The sequence below is a fragment of the Felis catus genome, chromosome D2 (assembly GCF_018350175.1).
Source record: "Felis catus isolate Fca126 chromosome D2, F.catus_Fca126_mat1.0, whole genome shotgun sequence".
NCBI lineage: Eukaryota > Metazoa > Chordata > Mammalia > Carnivora > Felidae > Felis > Felis catus.
The window spans coordinates 22,016,573-22,038,000 of record NC_058378.1 but is presented as its reverse complement, the minus strand read 5'-3'; the positions used below and the strand labels follow the sequence as shown (position 1 = coordinate 22,038,000).

The window sequence follows — 21,428 nt, the reverse complement described above, 5'->3', positions numbered from 1 at the left end:
GTAATACCAATACTCTGATTCCTAGAATGCGGCTCTAATCATGCCTCTCCCAGCTTCCAGTTTTCCTAGCAAGGTGCCACTACCCAGATCCACATGTAATCTCATTACCACCACATCATATCCGAGCCACACTTTGCCACTCAGATGCACACATTCATCTTGGTATCTGTAGCACTTAGGATGCTTTCTGGCACATGCCAGATGTTAAATATGTATTTGCTGAATATATAGAAATGAAAGCTACACTCTTGAAGGTTAAATTTGCCAAAAGGTCTTAATTTTCTTGACTTTATACTGATCCTGTGGTAATGTAATTTTGCTCCCTGAAGTTAATGGCTTCCAATTGATTCAGAAGAACGAAGAGATATTTGTGTGCAAGTAGATAAAGCGTTTTCAGAATACCTCAAATCTGTCAGTTGTTAAATTCTTATTATTCTGGGAAGGTATCAGGGGACATTTGGATGCCCTGTAATTTTAGCCTGTCCTTTCCCAGAAATGCAACTGGTTATTATTTCTGAGGTTAAATACAAAGAAAAAAGAAATATTGGTATTGACTTTTGCTTTCTATTATATTTCCAGAAGTGTATTGCCTGGCTAAAAATAAATCCTTAAAGTAAATATTAAATATTTTATAGTCATAAGATAGTCCCTATCAAATGGAAAATTCTAATACAATATTTCCTCCTTACAGTTCTAACATAGACATGTTGACAAGAGCACTTGAAATAATGCAAACTGCTCTGGGTTTCTACATTAATCAAGACTAATTTGAAAATATGTCATTCAAAAATAGATTCATTTTTAATTTTTATGTAACAGATATTAAAAGTTAATTGAAAGTTATTTATTTGGATTCTAAGAAGGGCAGGGCACCTTCCCCTAAATTTTGCTGTTAACCTTAAACCACTCTAAAAAAATTAAGTATTAATATAAAAAAAGAAAGTACAAGTAATTATGACATGCCCTTAGCGTTCAAAACATGAAAATCTCTTTGAAGGAAAGAATGCTTTTGAGAGTTGCAAAGAGTTCTGAGAACATAAGAGCATCTTATCTCTTTCTTTCTCCCTTTCTCTCTCTCTCTCTCTCTCTCTCTCTCTCTCTCTCTCTCTCTCCCTCCCTCCCTCTCTCTCTGTCCTAGTGATTTTACAACATATTGGAGATCTCATTTCCCTTACCAAGTAGAGATCTAAAAGTATCGGATAAATTTTGTGTGCTACTAATCCTGGTTCTCCTGAAGAATCTGTGAAGCAGGCTCAGGACAGCAGTTATTTTAGTTAATTGCTATGTGGTTCTAAGTGCTCATGCCCAGAAACTACTTTACTCTTCCTCCTATTTTCTTGTGATGTATGTTGGTAATGCTCACTCCCTACTTCTTTTAAAAAATTCTACATCCATTAGGCACACAAGTACTCTGCAGTTATCAACTATAAGCATCTTTAATTATCCTCCTTGCCAAAGGAAAGATACAATAAGTAAATACATCGTTACTGTTTTTTTTTTACATTGTGAAGTTTAATTTGAATTTTTTCCATGTAAGATTTTCTAAGAACTATATAAAAAGCAGCTTTATACATTTAAAATCATATTTTATAATAGGTTATTCAGTTTCTACCTACTGAAAATTTAGAAATTATCATCTATTTATAGAAGGAACATTCCTAAAATAGTATATGATAGAAACAAATATAAACTATGATGGTGTAGTGTGTAGAAGTCACATATTCATGTTTTTTACTCAGCTGTGTTAGAGTTTTGGCTTCAAGGAACAATGGAGTAGCTTACAATGAACTAAGCATCCTGCTGATAAAAATCATAAACCCTGGGGGGCGCCTGGGTGGCGCAGTCGGTTAAGCGTCCGACTTCAGCCAGGTCACGATCTCGCGGTCCGTGAGTTCGAGCCCCGCGTCGGGCTCTGGGCTGATGGCTCAGAGCCTGGAGCCTGTTTCCGATTCTGTGTCTCCCTCTCTCTCTGTCCCTCGCCCGTTCATGCTCTGTCTCTGTCCCAAAAATAAATAAACGTTGAAAAAAAAATTTTTTTTAAATCATAAACCCCGGAAAAATAGTTTTTGAAAACTTGTTTGTAGGCACTGAAAAATAATCGAAAATTGGCATAAATTGGAGTGAATTCAACTTTTGAAAGAACTAAATAACACAAGATGAGATCTATATTTTTATGGCAGGTACTGGATACAGTTGATTGAAAAAGTCACAATTTTATTGTCTTGAGGTCAGAGGATCAAGTTTGAGGCTGTAATGGTGGCTGGATATTCAGGGAGGAATCACTGATAGGAGGGAACCACAAAGGAAGTGCTGAAGTCAATCTACAAACATATACACTCCCCACAATCCTTGAATAAGCAATGAACTATGTGTGTGGAGGTGGGAAGTGGAGGGGGGTGGTATGAAACTACAAGGAGAGCAGAGGGAAATAACAGGTAAAAAATTAAAAGCTGAGAAGGAAGTTCAGCAGTGCTTGCTGCAAGGAAAATAGAACACCACATCAAGGAGACTTGGCAAATATCTTTGGCTTTTTATTAATACTACAAGGACTACATCTTAGAAGTTATGACTATGTCCCAAGACTAAAGGTATTACTCTTGGAATAAGGACGATTCTAAAACAGACCTGCTATTGAAAGCCTAAAACAAGTCCCTATAAGACTAGAGTCTTTATAGCACATTATTCACAATATCCAGTATTTAATTTAAATTTTATATATGATTTAAAAATCACTAGTATACATGAAAGGAAATGAGAAAATGACTTGCTGTCAAAAGAAAAGTTAAGTAATAAAAACAGACCCATAGGTGACTCAGATGTTAGAATTAATAGACTTTAAAATAACTATAATTAATATGTTAAATATCTGAATGAAAAGACAGATATAGTGACTAAGGCAAAATTTTTCAGGAGAAATAGGAAATCTTAAAAAAATAGAAATCTTAGAACTAAAAAACGCAATATCTGAAATTTTAAAAAAACATTCACTGGATGGGATAAAGAACAGATTGAATACAAAGGAAGAAAGAATTGGTGAACTTGAAGACAAGTTATAAAAATCATCCAAACTGAAGAACAGAAAACAAAAAGATTAAAAATCAATTTGACACCATGTCAGCAACCTGTGGAATACTAGCAAGCTGACTGAACACTTACAGTGTGGTCCAAGAAGCAGAGGAGAAAGAGAATGGAACAGAAAAGATGTATATATTTATTTTCAAATTCAATCACAAACCACAAACCCTAGACCCAGGAGACTTAGAACACCCCAAGGAGGGTAAATACAAAGAAAACCACACAGAGGCACAGAGTGGTGAAGCTGATAAATGGCAAAGATAGAAAAAAAAATGTTTACACAGCCAAAGGAGAAGATGCATTATAAATAGAAAAACAATTATGAGACTGTGATCTAACTTCTTACCAGAAACACTGGAGGCCAGAAACAATGGAACATTCTTTAAGATGCTAACTGAAAACTTTCTGTGAATCGAGAACTTATATCCAGTGAACATAAATTCATAATAAAAGCAAAATATAGTTTCAGATAAGCAAAAATTGAGATGAAGTGTTACCATCAAACCCACACTAAAAGAAATACTAAAGGAAGTTCTTTAGTATTCTGAAGGGAAATAATATCATATGGAAATGTGGATCTAAATAAAGGAGAGAAAAATTAGAAGCAGATTGCTATAAAGAACACTTTTTCTTTTTAGAAATTCTTTAAAGTTTGATTAATAAAAATATCAATTTATTATGAGGCTTGTAATACATGTAAAAGTTAAATATATGATATTTATAGCACAAAAGGTAAAACTAACAGTGTAAATGGAATTATATTATAGAATTTCATATTACACATGAAGTTATATAATATATATAATACATCATATGTAATATTACTCTATGATATATAATTAATAATATAATATGTATTATGTAATATTACTCTGTGATATATGATTAATAATATAATATTATTTAGACTGATAAATTAAGGATACATATTATAATGTTTAGGGCAACCACTAAAAGGAAAACAAAAGAAAAAGGAGATTTAGTTAAAAAGCCAAAGAAGGAGGGGGTGCCTGGGTGGCTCAGTCAGTTGAGCATCTGACTCTTGATTTCAGCTTGAGTTGTGATCCCAGGGTCGTGGGATCAAGCCCATGTCAGACTGCACTGAGTGGGGAACCTGCTTGGGATATTCTCTCTCTCTCTCTCTCTCTCTGCCCCTCTCCCCTACTTGTGCTCCCCCCCAACCCCCGAAAAAAAAAAGCCAAAGGAGGAGATAGCCACTGATATATGTGATGATTTGATGATTAGAAAACTAAGTAATGCTCAACCCAAAGGAAGACAAAAAGGAGGGACAAAAAACCCACAAAGAACAGTGGACAAATACACAACAAATAGCATAAGGGTGTGTTCCAGGGTCAGAGAGAAAGCCATGGTTTTGTAAGCAGAGAGAACAATACAAGGATTTTGCCTTACTTTAGTTTTAAACACATAGAATGTATGACCGGGGTAGCAAGAAAGGGAAGTAGAAAGAGATATTTCTCTCTCCTATACGTGAATGGCAGAAATGAACTCTAGATCTTAAAAGGAGATTATTTTCCAGAAGGAATCCGATCCCTCAGATGGAGGCAAGCCTAAGTATAAATTCCGATTCCAGCCATTTGCTTGCATGTGACCTTGAGCAGGTACATTCCTCTTCTGGAGCAGCTTTCTCATCTATAAATGGAACTTGTAATGCCTTTCTCATGAGTTGTAAAGATTCAATAAGATCACAAATATAAAGCGCCTGTAACCACAGAGGGGTTTCAAAAAATGTTATCTCACACCCTCCTATGCCAAATCTACAACTGCCTCTCGTGCACAAAATGAGGATACAGTCAGAATTTTTGGTAAAAAACACAGATATGAGACTAGCAGTACTTTTGGGCTGCAGGTGGGGCCCCCTTATTTATCTCTGGCTGTATTATAACTCTTCTTTCCTGAGCACTACTGGCTTTTTCTTTCATTGTTTTCAGTTTTGAATTAAGTATCACATCCTGTTTCACATCCATGATATAGGAAAAGAGTATATATCCATTGGATTCTCTCTGCTTGGTTTCCTTTTCCATCTCTAGAGTGAGATTTTTTGCTTAGAGGGTTTTTTTTGCTACAGAATACAAATAAAATAAATGTCTGTTTTTGAAAGTATTTCCCAAGTCATGAATTTGTCTCATTTCAGTATTGGCTGTGAGCAAATTCAACATGTTAAGAACATATTCTGGGTTCCGTATTCTTAGGTCTGATGCCTTAATGTCCTGTTCCATGCTTTTCAGCCGAATAGGACCTGAAAGCAAGCCTTTTTGACCTTCGAGTGTGCTAGGTTTTGCTCTTAGGCTAACACAAGAGAGCATTTTGTCCAGCCAGTAAAGTACAGTTTCCCACCTCAGTAATAAGATTACTGTCATTGAAATGAAATATGAGATCTGGACTAGCCAGTTGGCTTTGCTTCAGAATTCTGCCCAAGGGAATACTTGTTCATTATGTCAGTGCTTTAAAAATCAGGGGAATTGGAAAAAAACTACCAACCCTGTGCAATTTCATTTCCCTCCCATACTGTTACTATGGCAACTCAGCATCCCTCTCTCCTTCTCTCCCGTCCAAGTGCATATGCTGCCATTCTTGAGGCAGCCTCCCCTGAGCCCCGGCAATTGCCTTTGTCAAGCACTTTCCAACTGGAAGTTGACACTGTTGTATGCAGCTGAAGAAATGCTTTTTGGTACTGGACCCAGTCTAAGTGACCCTGTATATCAGCTATAAATTTCTAGGGTTTGGGAGCAGGTTAGAATCCTCATTTTTGTATTGGAAAAAGCATTGCTCTAGTTTTAGGGAGAGGAGTAGACCAGTTCACTGCTGTGTTCCAAACCACAGTGCTCACAATAGTTCTCTTCTTTCAGCTCCTGGTATTCAAATAAAAGGAAAATATCTTATTTAGAATAAATCCCCTAATATTTTTCTTATTCTGAGAACTAAAAAGACTGGTCATATTCTTCAAATCACTTATTTATGGGGAATTTTATTTTTCTGGAAAGAAAGACGTTAGAGCACTTCTGAAGGATAAAATGAGTCTGCTCTTAACAAAAAGAATTTTTAACCAACTAACTAGAAAACATTTTTAAAGGACTAGCCCCCAAACCCACTCATTTGCTCACTCCATTCCTTCATTTACTCATTTGCAACTTTCATGGATACAGTGCTGAGTTATCTTCTCTGTGAGATTCAAATATCCCTTAAGCTAGTGACCTTGTCCTCAGAACCAGCCTAGCTGAAATGATGGCGCCTGCTCACAAATGACTAAGATACCCGGTGAAAAGTTAGAGAAGCTTCCCCAAGAGAAGTGCAGATAAAACAAGGCAGATGTCCTGAAAGTACAGTGGTTATGTCTAGTTATGGAAAAGTCTTCTAAGAAACGTAGGACTTTAAAACAGTACAAATTTGGATCTTGGAGAAAATGGAAAGGGAACTCCTTCCTGGTACCCTGTGTGGGCAGAGCAGAGAGACCGGAACACGAAGAGCTGCGAATGGCTTGCGAGCTGGGGGAGAAGGGAGGGGCATCGGGGAAGGACCAGTGTAGCAGAGACTGCTGGTGGAAGACCACCAATGCTGATCTGAGAAACTGAGGCTTGGCTGAGGCCTGAGTGGTTATTGAAGGCCATGTAGCGTTTCATAATCAGAACAGTGCTTCAGGAAAGTGAATGATAAGCCTCACCCATTTCAAAGCAAAAGAAACCAGTTTGAAATTTACATATTATTTTTTGTCCAAATGCAGGTATTAAGTAAAGTCTGTGCTGGCTAATTTTCCTCTTTTTTTTTAAACTGAACTAAGTATGAATCAGTACATGGCAGACACTTTCCAGTCTGGCTGTGGGTCAGCTGGTCCTATCTTCTTTGTGACTATAAAAGATGTGACACTAATTAAAGACCTTACATTAACTCTAGGCACTAGTTTTCCACTGACCTGTGAATGTCCCAGCAGCCAGGCTGGCACTGCCTGTACAGCCAGGCAGTCGTGACATTTTGTACAGCTTCCTGATGAGCCGTCTCTCCTGCCGGAATTCTGGCTGTTTGAAGTCATGCACTTTTGAAAAGTTTCAGAGCAAATGTACAGCAGATCCAAAGGAGTCAGCCCAACTTGCAGTCAATGTTAAAAATACTGCAAGTGAAACTGCAGTCAAGAGAGCTATGCTTCAGGTAGCTCTTTGCAGTTAGCTAGGAACTGAAGATCTTACCCTGGGGAGCCCCCTGACTTTATCATTGAAACCAGGTGATGAGAAGAACAATGGCAGTAACAATAGCACTTAACAGCTCTTGCACTGATGAAAAAATCACCTTCCCTAGCTGAGTCTCTAAAGTCTATGAGTGTTTAATAAATAAACACCAGAGATCAGAGGCAGCAGCTGCAGAATGAAGATAAAAGAAGGCTCAGGATGGCTGAAAGTTTGAAAAGAGGGGCTTTGTCTTAGTAACTCCTCCTAAGTCATGTCTTGACTGTCCTGCACAGTCTGGCCGAGATCTGTGTTCAGCCTGTGCAGGCTTGGAGAAGTAAAGAGTCTTCATTTATCAAATGAATATTATACCTTTCGTATAGGGGTAATCGTGAGGATAAAATGATATAATATCTTGGATTTGTTTCAAAATAATATAAGAGAGGAGAAAAGGTCAGGATATGGATGAATCAAGATTGATCAGGAGATGACAGCTGAGGCTGAGCACCAGACACCTAGAGAGACTCATTATACTATTCAGTCTGCTTTAGTCCAAAATAGGTTTGAAATTTTCCATAATTAAAGCTTTTATTGAAAAATGAAATCAGCAAAAATGTAAATCTGTAAAGGACAGTATGTTTCAAAGGATTGAGGTAGATTTTGCTCTTAGCCACTTTGCATTCAGTATGCAGCAATTTGCTTTGAGTAAGATAATTTTCATGGATAAATGAGTTGGGCTAAAGTAAATACTTTTTTTTCTGTGTGAGCATGGTTTGAACATGTCTGCACACATTCTGTCACCTCTTACATCTTAGAGTCTACTTATGAGAAAATAAAAGAAATAAATTTGACCTTTCAGTCTGTAAAAGACAATCACGTTATGACAGGACCTGTGTGGTGTGTTTTTGTGTGTGTGGCAGAAGGTGGGTGTGATTATTAGTTCCCCTTCAGATATTTATAGGTTTTATATTATTTGGAAGACACTTGGACTTCATGGTGTTTTTTTTTAATGTTTTCAGATTTTATTTTATTCTATTTTATTAGAAAAATGCTATTTCCCACTTGAAAATCTATACACTGCTTTACTTTGGTTTATGAGAGCAAATGTTTCAAATCAGCATAAGAGGCAGAATATTTAAATATACTCACAGCATGATCAAATGAGTTTGTGATTCAAATTTCATTTTTAAGGGATTTTAATTCTGAGATGTGGCTAATAGGTTAGAAATAGGATTGTACCTTACTGATTATACATTAGGATAATTAGGGTTATTTTCAAGATCTGCTCACACAATCTGGGAAGTGATTTGAATACACTGATAACATTTTAATGTATCTTAAAATGTGACTGTCCTTAGGGTAGGCTTTGTCAACCACAGGAATCCTCAAGCTGGGGAAAACTTCTCCATAGAGTTTGGGGCCACTTAGATAGCTTTAAGTGAATTATTTTCCACTCCTTAACTCCTAATTCTCCTTTCCCACCTAGCCTGTAGTAAAATAGTCCTTGTCTCCTAGCACAAAAGGAAGACCTAAGTCATTCTCACACACCTGGCCCCAGGGTGCAAAACTTGGAGAGAAGAGGGGACAGAACAGAGCAAGGGGAAGAATTCAGAATATCCGTGTCATGTTAACAACTGTATGACTCTAATGATTGAACAACAAATTTGTCTGCTCATTGGATGATTGGAAATCCTGCTGCTGCCAACAAAAATGAAGGAGCTAGTGGAGTTGCCTTAGGATGCATCATTGAAAAAAATCTTTGGTAAAATATTATTAGGTGATTTTGGCATGTAATTCCAGAGTTTAAAAAATTATTAGTCGACACTGCTTTAACAAAAATCCATCTTCTTATTTGTGCAGACAAGATGTCTCAGCACTAACATTTATAAAAACAAAAATTGGGTAGCTCACTAGATCAAGTATCTGACTCTTGCTTTTGGCTCAGGTCCAGGGGTCCCACGGTCATGGGACCAAGCTCTGCATTGGGCTCTGCACTGAGCATGCTGCCTTCTTGGGATTCTCTCTCTCTCCCTCTCTCCCCCACTCATGCAATCTCTCAAAAAAAAAATGGGATAATGTTTGTACCAAAAATAATAAAATTACCTAAGCAATAAACTTAACCAAGACAGAGAAAGATCTATACTCTGAAAATTATAAAACACCAGTGAAAGAAATTGAAGACAACACAAATGGAAAGATGTTCTGTGCTCTTAGATTGAAAGAACCAATATTGTTAAACTGCCCATACTACCCAAAGCAATCTACAGATTTAATGCAATCCCTATCAAAATGCCAACAACATTTTTCACAGAATTAGAAGAGTCAATCCTAACATTTGTATGGAACCACAAAAGACCTCAAATAGCCAAAGCAATCTTGAAAATGAAAACAACAATCTCAGATTTCAAGATATCCTTCAAAGTTGTAGTAATCAAAACAGTATGGTTCTGGCACCAAAACAGATACATAGATCAATGGAACAGAGCAGAGAGCCCAGAAATAAATCTATGATTATATGGTCAATTAATCTTCAATAAAGGAGGCAAGAATATGCAATGGGAAAAAGTCTCTTCAACAAATGGTGTTGGAAAAACTGGACAGCAAAGGAGTGAACCTAGACCACTTTCTTAACCTGTTGGAAAAACTGGACAGCAAAGGAATGAACCTGGACCACAAAAATAAGCTAAAAAATTAAGGACCTAAATGTGGGACCTGAAGCCATAAAAATCCTGGAAAGGAGCACAGGCAATAATTTCTCTGACATCAGCCATAGCAACATTTTCCTAGATACATCTCCTGAGGCAAGGGAAACAAAAGCAAAAATAAACTGTTGGGACTACATCAAAATAACAACCTTCTGCACAGAAAAGGAAACAAGAAAACTAAAAGACAGCTGACAGGATGGGAGAAGATATTTGCAAATGGCATATCTGATAAAAGGTTAGTATACAAAATATATAAAGAACTTATACCTCAACCCAAAAAACAAATAATCTGATTTAAAATGGGCAAAAGACATGAACAGACATTTTTCCAAAGAAGACATCCAGATAGCCAACAGACACATGAAAAGATGCTCAACATCACTAATCATCTGGGAAATGCAAATCAAAAACATTGTGAGATATCACTTCACACCTGTCATAATGGCTAGAATCAAAAACACAAGAAACAGTATTGGTGAAGATATGGAGAAAAATAAACCCTCATGCACTGTTGGTGAGAATGCAAACTGGTGCAGCCACTGTCAAAAACAGTAGGGAGGTTCCTCAAAAATTAAAAATGGAACTACCATATCATCTAGTCATTCCACTACTGAGTATTTACCCAAAGAATATGAAAACACTAATTGGAAAAATATATGCACCCCTATGTTTATAGCAGCATTATTTACAATAGCCAGGTTATGGAAACAGCCCAAGTGTCCATCGATAGATGAATAGATAAAGAAGATGTAATATGTGTATATACACACAAACACACACACACACACACACACACACACACACACACACACACACTGGAATATTAGGCAGCCATAAAAAATGAAGTCTTGCCATTTGCAACAACATGGAAGAATCTAGAGGGTACAATGCTAAGTTAAATAAGTCAGTCAGAGAAAGACAAATACCAAATGATTTCACTGATATGTGGAATTTAAGAAATGAAACAAAGGAAGAAAGAAAGAAAGAGATAAGCCAACCAAAAAAATAGACTCTTAACTATGGAGAACAAACTGACAGTCACCAGAGGGGAGGATTGTGGATGAAATATAAAGGGGATTACTAGTACATTTATCATGATGAACACTGAGTAATGTATAGAATTGTCAAATCACTATATTGTACACCTGAAACTAATATAACACTGTATGATAACTATGCTAGAATTTTTTAAATATATAAAAATTTAAAAAGACTGCATTTGACTTTAAAAAAAACCAAGATAGTGTTGATGCTGACTCTGTCTCATTCCAGCAATAGCTAATATTCATTAGCAGACACATGAACTAGTTTTTGAAAACATACATCTCATTAAGAGGGGAATTTTAATTAATTGTTGCTTTTATTTAATAATCATAAAGTTTATATTATGTTTTTGCAATTTTGACCAATTGTGTTTGAATAATTTTAATAACCCCAATTAGGAGATTTACTTTAGTGCTTGAAAGACTTATATTCTTAGAAAATCTTTAACCTTTTCAAAATTTAACTTACATATTTTCACAGCAAAGAGATATGATATGGTAACTTATTAAAAATACTCAAGCACAAAATTATATTATATTAAGATAAAACCATGTGGAAGAAATTAAATGGAAATAGAAATGCAAGAGGGAAGAGGACCAATGTCAAATTCCTATTACAAATTCCTATTTTAAAAGGTTGTTTTTATATTTTTTTAACGGTGGATATCAAATTACATATGGTGTTTCAGTTCCATTGGATATAAGAAGAGTAGTGGAACAATTCTGTTTTTAACTGTGAGTATTCTAATATGTGAGAAATTACATACTTTACAACTACTTAAACTTATGAAAAATTTAGTTCCTAGTTAAAAATATGAAACTGAGATATGTGAATAAATGTTTGAAGGTCATAGGTCCACAGCATGTGGATGCTGTACTGGATCCTGAAGAAATACACTGCATTTACAGACTTTCCCACTGAATCTAACTCAAGATGTTTCCTCTGTTTAACAGGACGGTCTGACGCCCCTGCATTGTGGAGCACGGAGTGGCCATGAGCAGGTGGTAGAAATGCTGCTTGATCGAGCTGCCCCCATTCTTTCAAAAACCAAGGTAATTTCTTCCCAAGTTCTTGGACACTGACTATAAGTAGCTTTACATCCTTTTACTGCTTCTTTAATGTAGCCTTTTGAATCATGTAGAAAAATGACATCATTCCCATTTAGCAATTAAGGTAGGCTAGTTTACCAAATCTTTGGAGAACCTCAAAATAAGTTTGGGTTTAAGAAGCCTTCTGCTAGAATGCACTGTGCCACAAAGTCATTTGTGTGTGTGTGTGTGTGTGTGTGTGTGTGTGTGTGTGTGTGTGTTGCTTTTGTTTTTGCTTTGTTTCAAGAACACTGACTGCTTGATTTTATCCAATATTTTCATAGTTCAGCAGTGACTGCTTATTGGGGAAAGAAAATACAAGATCTATAGTCTCTAAAGTCTGGGTGCTGGCTCTCTTTCTCCAACACCTTAGTTTATTTCTTGAGAGTTTACAGATTATTGAAGAGGATAGCATTTAACTGATAAAGGCTAGAAACTTTGGAAAGATTGCATCTTGCTTGGGACTTTGGGGAAGTTGACATATCCAAAAGGAATGCATCGTGACTGCCCAACAAATAGTGTTTTGCAAAATGTCTTCTGGATTTTTATGGTAAAACGTTTTGGTGCTATTTGAAAAACAAGAATATTTGTAAATAAATTTTGGTACATATGAACTACTTGAGTCCCTACTATTTTTATTAATGAAATCAGTGAGTTTTGGAAGCTGTATTAAACTTTTTAAAGGGCCTTAATTTCTAAATATCATCAAAGCAGCAAAAACACATATTGCTTCTGTGTGCACTCTGGTGTTTCCTCAACAACCCTAGTGAAGATGGAACATGGTTAAGGTGGTCTGAATAATTCCTTCACTCATTTGAAATGCAGGGTTTAGATTAGTGAGCCATGGGAGGTATATTACCCAACAGAGTTAAACAACCACAATGTTTCATTGCATGCAATGACACCATGGCCTTTTGAGCGCTTCTCATCTAAGCCATTCTGTTTGTTCTTTTTCCTTTCACCTAGTCTGTATCTATCTTTTCCACCTCTACTGCTGTCTTCAGAGCCACCTCATCGTTAACTGTAATAGCTTCCTTACTGGTCCCACATTTCCTGCCTCGCTCCTTTCCAATCCTGCTCCCATTGTGCAATCAGAGTGGCCAGATAAACTGTCAACTAAATCATGTCAACCTCCTGCCTAAAAACTTTCCAACTGATTCCCTTTGTTCTCTTAAAAATTAATTTTCGGGGTGCCTGGGTAGCTCAGTTGGCTGAACGTCCGACTTCGGCTCAGGTCATGATCTCACAGTTCATGGGTTCGGGCCCCGTGTCAGGCTCTGTGCTGACAGCTCAGAGCCTGGAGCCTGCTTCGAATTCTGTGTCTCCCTCTCTCTCTCTGCTCGTCCCCTACTCACACTCTGTTTTAAATTTTTTTTAATTAATTTTCACTTTATCAAAGCAGTAAGGCATAAATATAAAATTGCTGTCTCATCTTTTCTTCCTTTTGTTCATCTCATTATCTATTCTTTCTTTACAAGAGATTTCCTTGATTTTTTTCTTCTTTTCTTAAAGTTTTCCAGTTCTTGTTTTATGGATGCAACATATTCTATTACCTTTCTGAGAACACTCAAGATAAATTTCTTTTAATTTTTTTCTGCCTCTCTTCTGCCCCCAATTCCTCATATTTTCTCTTCACTTTGTTGGCTTTGGTCCTCTATTTCATGTTGGGGGTTTCCCCACAAATGTCTATCCCTGACCATAAGTGTCAGGCACTAACATTTGAGTGGAAGCTCTGTGCGAGTGTAGTCAGGACTCCAGGTGGTGATGGGCTGGAAGGGTCCCCTGATGTCACAATCAGTTGCCCTTTTTTCTGGGAAGTTCAATTTTTTTGAGAGATCACTCCTCCAATCTTTTGCAGTGTATACCTGTGTGAACACATTCAGAGTAAGAAAAAGGAAAGGGGACTACATTCTCCTCCTGATCTTCCATGCATACTTTAATCATAATAATAACAAATATTTACATAGTGGTTCCCACACAGCAGGTTCTAAGCACTTTTATATATATATATATATATATATATATATATATATATATATATATATCAACCCATTTAATCCTCACAATGAGGCACTAAACTGAGACCCAAAGAGAAGACTTTCTCAGGATAGCTCGTGGCAGAACAAGGATTTGAACCAGGACATCTAACTCAAGAGACCATACTCTTGACACCCATACTGTCCTTCCTTTTTCTGTGAGCACCTGGTCTCAGTCCAGAGCCTCACCACCCCCCTCTGCTCTGCCTGGGCTCCTGTATCCAGAATCTCTCTGCTTCAATTTCTCCAGAGACTCAACTCTTGATTTCCTATAAGGGGCATGGGACAGTCATCTGGCTTTGCTGAGTCAGAAGGGCCTGGAAACCTGACAGCACCATACACAGGTGAACCAATCCTGCTTCTAACTCTGCGCCTCATCTATATCTTCCAAGGTGTGCTGTGTTTCCATATCCCTTGCCTTTGGGGCATTTGAAAATTAAATCATTATGTTGGAGCCACATCATCAAGCCTATTGTGTTCATCTTTTCCCAATTCTGTATTCACTGACATGATGCTGATGGCTTAAAATTGGTCATAGGAGGGTTCTTTACATCATGGGAATTGGCAAATGCCACATATTGGGGTTTCTCTTTTTCAAAGAGCTGTTGTTAAACACTTAACAGTACATCACTGATTATAGCCCACCACAGACACATAGCATTCAGCCTTCTGTTTTCTCCTGGCTAAGTTAACACACTAAGCCCTCTTTTCATATTCTAAAATTTATAGACATCACACATCTGTTTTTATTTCCTTTTCTGTGTGTGTATGGGGGGTGTATGTGGGTGTGCATGTGCACACACATGCATGTGCTCTTGTGGAATTTATGTTTTAAATTACTTTGGAGTTTGGAAAAGGATGGATAAACATAGGTCATATCTACGATTTCATTCTAAAGTGTCCCCCTGCACTAATAAATTCCTTACCAGAATCTGACCACCTCTGTGCCTTATCTCTCATTCTGCTCCTCCTTTTGCTTCCTGGAATACACCCAAGTTTGTCCTCATTTCCTGTGCCTGCAGATTGAGTTCCCTCAGCTTGTCCCAGATCTCTGCAGTCTCCACACATTTTTCAACTCACATGTTTTCTTCTCAGGGAGGCCTTCTTGTTACTTTACTTTCTTGACAGCTGTCTCTCTCCTCAGTAAAATGAAAGCCAGGACTTTGCCTCATTCAGTGCAGTACCCCAAGCACCTAAATCAGCCCCTGGCACATAGTGGACTTCCAGTAAACCTTTTCTGAATGAACATTAGGTGAATGAATGCATTTCTGACTTTAAAACATTTGTCTAATTCCTCAAGGCTTTCATCTTTCTGAGCTAAGAAAACCCATCACATTGGATCTATACTTTCAGCTTTATGAGGGTACAGTATGCAGTAAGACCCTTCTCCCTAGGGTTCAGGATCTTTACTTTCTTGTCCTTCTCCAATGACATGTTACTACTCATATATTGTTATTTTGTGTATCAGTGGGGAATGTCCTTCTTTTGTTGACACTGCCTTCCATTTCTACTGGCCACTAAGTCATTTGTTTCCTAAGATTTTGTTTGTTTACTTCACCATGAAGTAATGTATCAAAACATATGACTGTATCAAAACATAAAGCAAAGGAATGTCTTGGCAGGAAGCACAGGAGCGCATGTGTGCATATGCTGGTGGGTGCTACTATCCCCAGTGTCTCCATCCTTTGTTGCACATTAGTGTCTACTTTGATTCAAGATGTTGGAGAGAATTTTTTTTAATGTTTATTTATTTTTGAGAGAAAGAGAGAGTGTGTGAGAGGGGGAGCCGCAGAAAGACAGGGAGACACAGGATCAGAAGCAGGCTCCAGCCTCTGAGCTGTCAGCACAGAGCCCGATGCGGAGCTTGAACTCACAAACCATGAGATCATGACCTGAGCCAAAGACAGATGCTTAACCGACTGAGTCACCCAGGTGCCCCTGGAGTTGAATTTCTTAGGTAGAAATATTCTGATTGACCCTGTGTGAAGTCTTCAAATTCACACAAATATTTATTGACCTCTTTCTATATATACATGGCTCTCTGTGGGGCAGTATGGGAAAATTGTAACTCATGAACCTTTTGCTTTCAAGGAACACAAATAGTTGAAATACTTGACAGTGAGTGAATGATACCATGAGAGTGACTAGAGGGAGGCTGGCACCTTTTCTTCCTATCTTGATATCCCATTTTATATCATTTATAGATAAATTAAGGGAAATAACTTGAAAACAAATTTTTGGAAACTGAATTTGTGGTCATATCCTACCCCCCTGGCCAGATATGTTAAACTATATCATAGTGATTAATAGAGCCTCTCTCAATAATTGGATTCTCTAGAAATTTCCATGTTTCCTCCACTTTGCCTCCACATTTAAAGGCAGCATTCTTGGGGCGCCTGGGTGGCGCAGTCGGTTGAGCGTCCGACTTCAGCCAGGTCACGATCTCGCGGTCTGTGAGTTCGAGCCCCGCATCAGGCTCTGGGCTGATGGCTCAGAGCCTGGAGCCTGTTTCCGATTCTGTGTCTCCCTCTCTCTCTGCCCCTCCCCCGTTCATGCTCTGTCTCTCTCTGTCCCAAAAATAAATAAACGTTGAAAAAAAAAAAAAAAAAAAAAAAAAAAATTTTTAAAAAAAAATAAAAAAAAAATAAAGGCAGCATTCTTGAAAAGATTCATCTCTTAATACCTTGTTTTTGCCTTCACTGGGAAACACATACTGAATGCTAAATGTCACTCTAACCTTTTTTTTAAGGTTTTATTTATTTACCTTTGAGCCTATTCATTTCTTCTCTCTTTAAAGAATTTTTGACTTATTCCCACCACACATGATTAACTGTCATTGAACCCAGCTGATTTAAACTGAGGCCAGCATTAGCTAATGAGTTGGTCAATGCCTTGCCTTTCCTCATCATAGACACATGGGGGCACCAGACTGATGGCAGAGGGAAAATTTCCTTTCTACACTGATGTGAGATAAAATGTGTTTAGTCAGAACTTTTTTGTGAATCAAATCAATATAGCATCAATATCAAGGGTTAGTAACTTGTAAAGGCAAAATAAAACCCAGTGTAATGAACACCATGGGTATTCATTTTGTTTTTTTTAAAAGTCCTTTTCACTCTTAAATATTAAGAATTCTGGGGGGCAGGGGGCGGAGAACTCTTGATCTCGGGGTTGTAGGTTTGAACCCCACGTTGGGTGTAAAGATTGCTTAAAAATAAAATCTTAAGAAAAAAGAGAATTCCACGTCACTGGGAATATGATTAATAATGGGCCTTAGGGCAATTCACACTATTTTTAAATCAGAAAAGGAATTTTCTTGGAAAATGTGTTTTCAACTGATAAAAGAAGTGGGAGGACTTGTTTTATAAGTACCTGCAGTTCAAACCAATCATTAAAACCTTTTAAAAAGAGGGCACCTGGCTGGCTCAGTTGGTAGAGCATACAACTCTTGATCTTGGGATTGTGAATTCGAGTCCCATGTATGGTGTAGAGTTTACTGAAAATTAAAAAAAAAAATTTCTTTAATTAAAAAAATTATAACACCTGAAAGTAATATTACTCCGTATTTTAACTAATTGGAATTTAAATAAAAACTTAAAACAAAAAAGCATAAAAGGGGAAGGTAGGGGCACCTGGCTGGCTCTGTTGGTAGAGCCACTCTTGATCTGGGGTTGTGAGTTTGAGCCCCATGCTGGTGTGGAGATTGCTTAAAAATAAAAATAAAAATAAAATCTTAAAAAAAAAGGTGAAAGTATTTCTGTGTGAGAAACAAAGTTTTCATCTTTTCATGGTTGTATTGTATTTCGTGTTTTGCACATTTGTGTTTAAAAGGTAAAACAACTGATTTTCTTATGTGTTTCAGAATGGACTGTCTCCATTGCACATGGCCACACAAGGGGATCACTTAAACTGCGTCCAGCTTCTCCTCCAGCATAACGTGCCCGTAGATGACGTCACCAATGACTACCTGACTGCCCTGCATGTGGCTGCCCACTGTGGCCATTACAAGGTCGCCAAGGTTCTCTTGGACAAGAAAGCTAACCCCAATGCCAAAGCCCTGGTGAGTAGCTCAGTCAACAGGTCCAGCCTGTGTTGTCTTGCTGACAGTGTGCTACCTCTGCATGTGAAGAGATTACTTTGACGAGATAAAAATGGACGGTCTAGTTAAATAAAATGTACTTCCTATCAACTTTTTCAAATATCTTTTAAAGAAACAACCTATTTCTGACATGAACAAGGCTGATAGGGCTAAATCATTCTCTTTATAGCCACACTGGTGAATCTTTTACAATAAACAAGACCCAAAGACCATGTAAGTATAAAAAAAAGACTGAGCTGGTCAAACCAATCTTACTGAAGGTAAAGTTATAATTATGTGAATTAAATTTTTTTCCTGAGATCTAAACATGAAGTAAAATGGTCAAAAAACTTTATCTTCAGCATCAGAGGTCTAGGAATTTGTGAGCTGAAATTTTGTGTTATGTTTACCACGTAAGTTAACACATTGCCTGTCATCTCCTTTTCCTAGTGATAAAAATAAAAATTTGGGTCTGATTTGTAGTCTTAACTCCTAAGATGATCCGTTATTTTAATGCTTAGCTGTGCTATAGTTTTATTTTCATAACAAGATGGTGTGTGTTGTCTTTGGAAAAATAAATAAACCCAATTTGGTAAGCTGTTTAAGTTTAGTTCAGAATAAGTACCCATGTTTAGGAAAAAATCAGTCACCAAATGTTAGGGGAAACATGTGAGTTTACTAGCAGTTTTGAGGTAAAGGCTATCATCTGATCAACTGATTTGGAAAGGGTCACTGCTCCGTTCCAACTGGTGCTATCTCCCTGTCTGAATGAATCCATGGCACCTCTGGTCCTCTGTGGGCTCAGGACCAGTGGGCAGGAAAGATGAGGACTGAAGAGCACTCTTGGCCCCAGGCAGCTCCACCGTCTTTGTCACTCGAAAAACTTTTACCACAACAGCATTTCAAGAGCTGTTGACCTGCCCGGTATATCAAACATATCTTTGCATTCTGAGAAGGGAGGAAAAGAAATTATTAATCATGACTCATTTTTCCATACAAGAAAAAAAAAGCCTTAAAACAGGGTGTGGACATTCACTCTCATTTTCCTCTGACTCTAAAGATTTCACAACATGTAGAGATTGTAGCCAGTCATCCTGGAATGGACTCTGGCCAGGTAAATGGTCTAACAATGGCTATGGAAGCACCTATAGTGACTTTGACCTAAGCTTTTATAGTGGACCCTGATATTTTATACTTCTCTATGGTGGCTGAAAAATGCTCCATGGTCTCAATTATCAGGCAGTACAAATTGGTAGGTAATATGTTAAAAAGCAGATTCCTTTAGTAGATTAAATATTAAACCAAATGATCCGAATAATGTTGGGTTGTTTCACTTCCTGTTTCCTTGGACTAAGTACCTACTTGAAATTTAAAAATGGAAGGGATGAAAACATTCTAAACGATCTTTTTTTTTTAATTTTTCTAACATTTATTTATTTTTGAGAGACAGAGAGAGATAGAGCATGAGTGGGGGAGGGGCAGAGAGAGAGGGAGAAACAAAGTCTGAAGCAGGCTCCAGGCTCAGAGCTGTCAGCACAGAGCCTGACGAGGGGTTCGAACTCATGAGCTGTGAGATCATGACCTGAGCCGAAGTCAGACGCTTAACTGACTGAACCACCCAGATGCCCCTGGGATGAAAACATTCTAGAACTGGTCTTATAGTTGAAGTCTGAATAGTATTGGCAAAGTTTTGGCTGTGAGGACAAATGTTTGGGCCCAGCTGTTTTTAGTCTGTGTTTGAAATGGGATGGAGAAGGGAGGGACACATTATTTAGAAGAGAAAATTCCAAAATAAAATAATCTTAAAAAATGCATGACTGTTTTGTCTTAGCTACTGAGACCATGACAAAAATCCACTTCCTGTTCATGATTACCAAGGTACTTCAGATTTCTAGGAGCAGCTAGACTACCTACACTTCCAGAAAAGAATCTACATTCTGTTAACCCCTCATTGTTTCTGCTCACTTCCAAATCTTTACAGAACTTCATTTTGCAACACATTTACCACACGCAATGGAACTGGATTTCAATGGAAGGCAGTAATGTACTTCTGTCTTTGTCCCTTTCAGAATGGCTTTACCCCTCTTCATATTGCCTGCAAGAAGAATCGGATTAAAGTCATGGAACTCCTTCTGAAACACGGTGCATCCATCCAAGCCGTAACCGAGGTGAGGGGAGTGGGATATCTAGGGTTCCCTGGGTCATGAGGGGATGGTCTTCACAGCTGGAGTCCCAGAGCCATTCTCAACAGCTAGTTTTGCTGTGTATATATGGTTGCCACTACTTTCTGAAGCCTTCACCCAAGGGGCTGCAAGGTCAGAGGGAAGCAGACAGGTATGAGGGGGAATGAGTATAAACACATCATTCAGAACACACGCTTTGTGCTCAGGGGTGAGTGGCGCCACCACTGAAAGCATAATTTACTTGAAATTCTGTAATGCGGTGCTTCTCAGATGGGGGCGATTTTGTCCCCCAGGAGGCATGTGAAAATGTCTGGAGGTATTTTTAGTTCTGACAAGTGGATGGTGCTCCTGGTGTCTAGTGGCTAGAGGCCAGATGCTACTAAATATTTCACAACGTTCAGGCCAGCCTTCTACAACAAAGATTATCTGGCTCAAAATGTCAGATGTGCCAAGGTTGAGAAACCTTATATAACACCACCCCTCAGTGTTTGTAAACTGAGCATTACTCTCTCTAAAAACTCAGAATTAAGAAAACACAGAGTTGCTGAAGTTAGTAAAGGACAACTCTAGATTTCTCTTGTAAAACTGACACAGAACTCGGAGAAACGTTCCACCAGGATCAGTGCTAAGCACGCCTGGCATCTACCACTCCAGACTCCCCAGCCTGCCCTGCCCCCAGCACTCTGCTCTCCATAGATTCCAGCCACAGCATTTTCTGGGACTGGATACCCTTTCATTCCCCTCCTATCTCTGTACCCTCCATGTGTCACCCCCAGTTTGCTATCTTGGCTAATCCTGTACACTCTTCAGGACGAATCTGGAGCTACTCACTAGGAAGTCCTTGGCCTCGTCTAGGAGGTCCTCCTCGCAGCACCTCTTCCTGTGCCTGTTTCCATTAAAGCACTTATCTGGATGCTTCACTTATGACCTAGCCACTCCCCCTCCCCAGAAAGTGCAAGCTCCATCAAGGCAGGCCTGAGTCTGATGGGTCTATAGATGCCTGCAACATGGTATAGGCCATTCAGTAAAGGTCTGCTGAATGCA

At 38.2% G+C, this 21,428-nt stretch overlaps 1 protein-coding gene across 32 annotated transcripts in view; it reads left to right on the top strand.

Annotated features, from left to right (window-relative positions):
• ANK3 (ankyrin 3) overlaps positions 1–21,428 on the top strand; it is a 682,576-nt gene that overhangs the window by 501,363 nt on the left and 159,785 nt on the right. For all 32 annotated transcript variants that reach the window (XM_045040024.1, XM_045040003.1, XM_045040008.1 and 29 more), the window contains 3 exons: positions 11,953–12,051; positions 17,986–18,183; positions 20,271–20,369. In XM_045040024.1, coding sequence (XP_044895959.1) covers positions 11,953–12,051; positions 17,986–18,183; positions 20,271–20,369 — 396 coding nt within the window. The remainder of the gene's footprint in view (positions 1–11,952; positions 12,052–17,985; positions 18,184–20,270; positions 20,370–21,428) is intronic.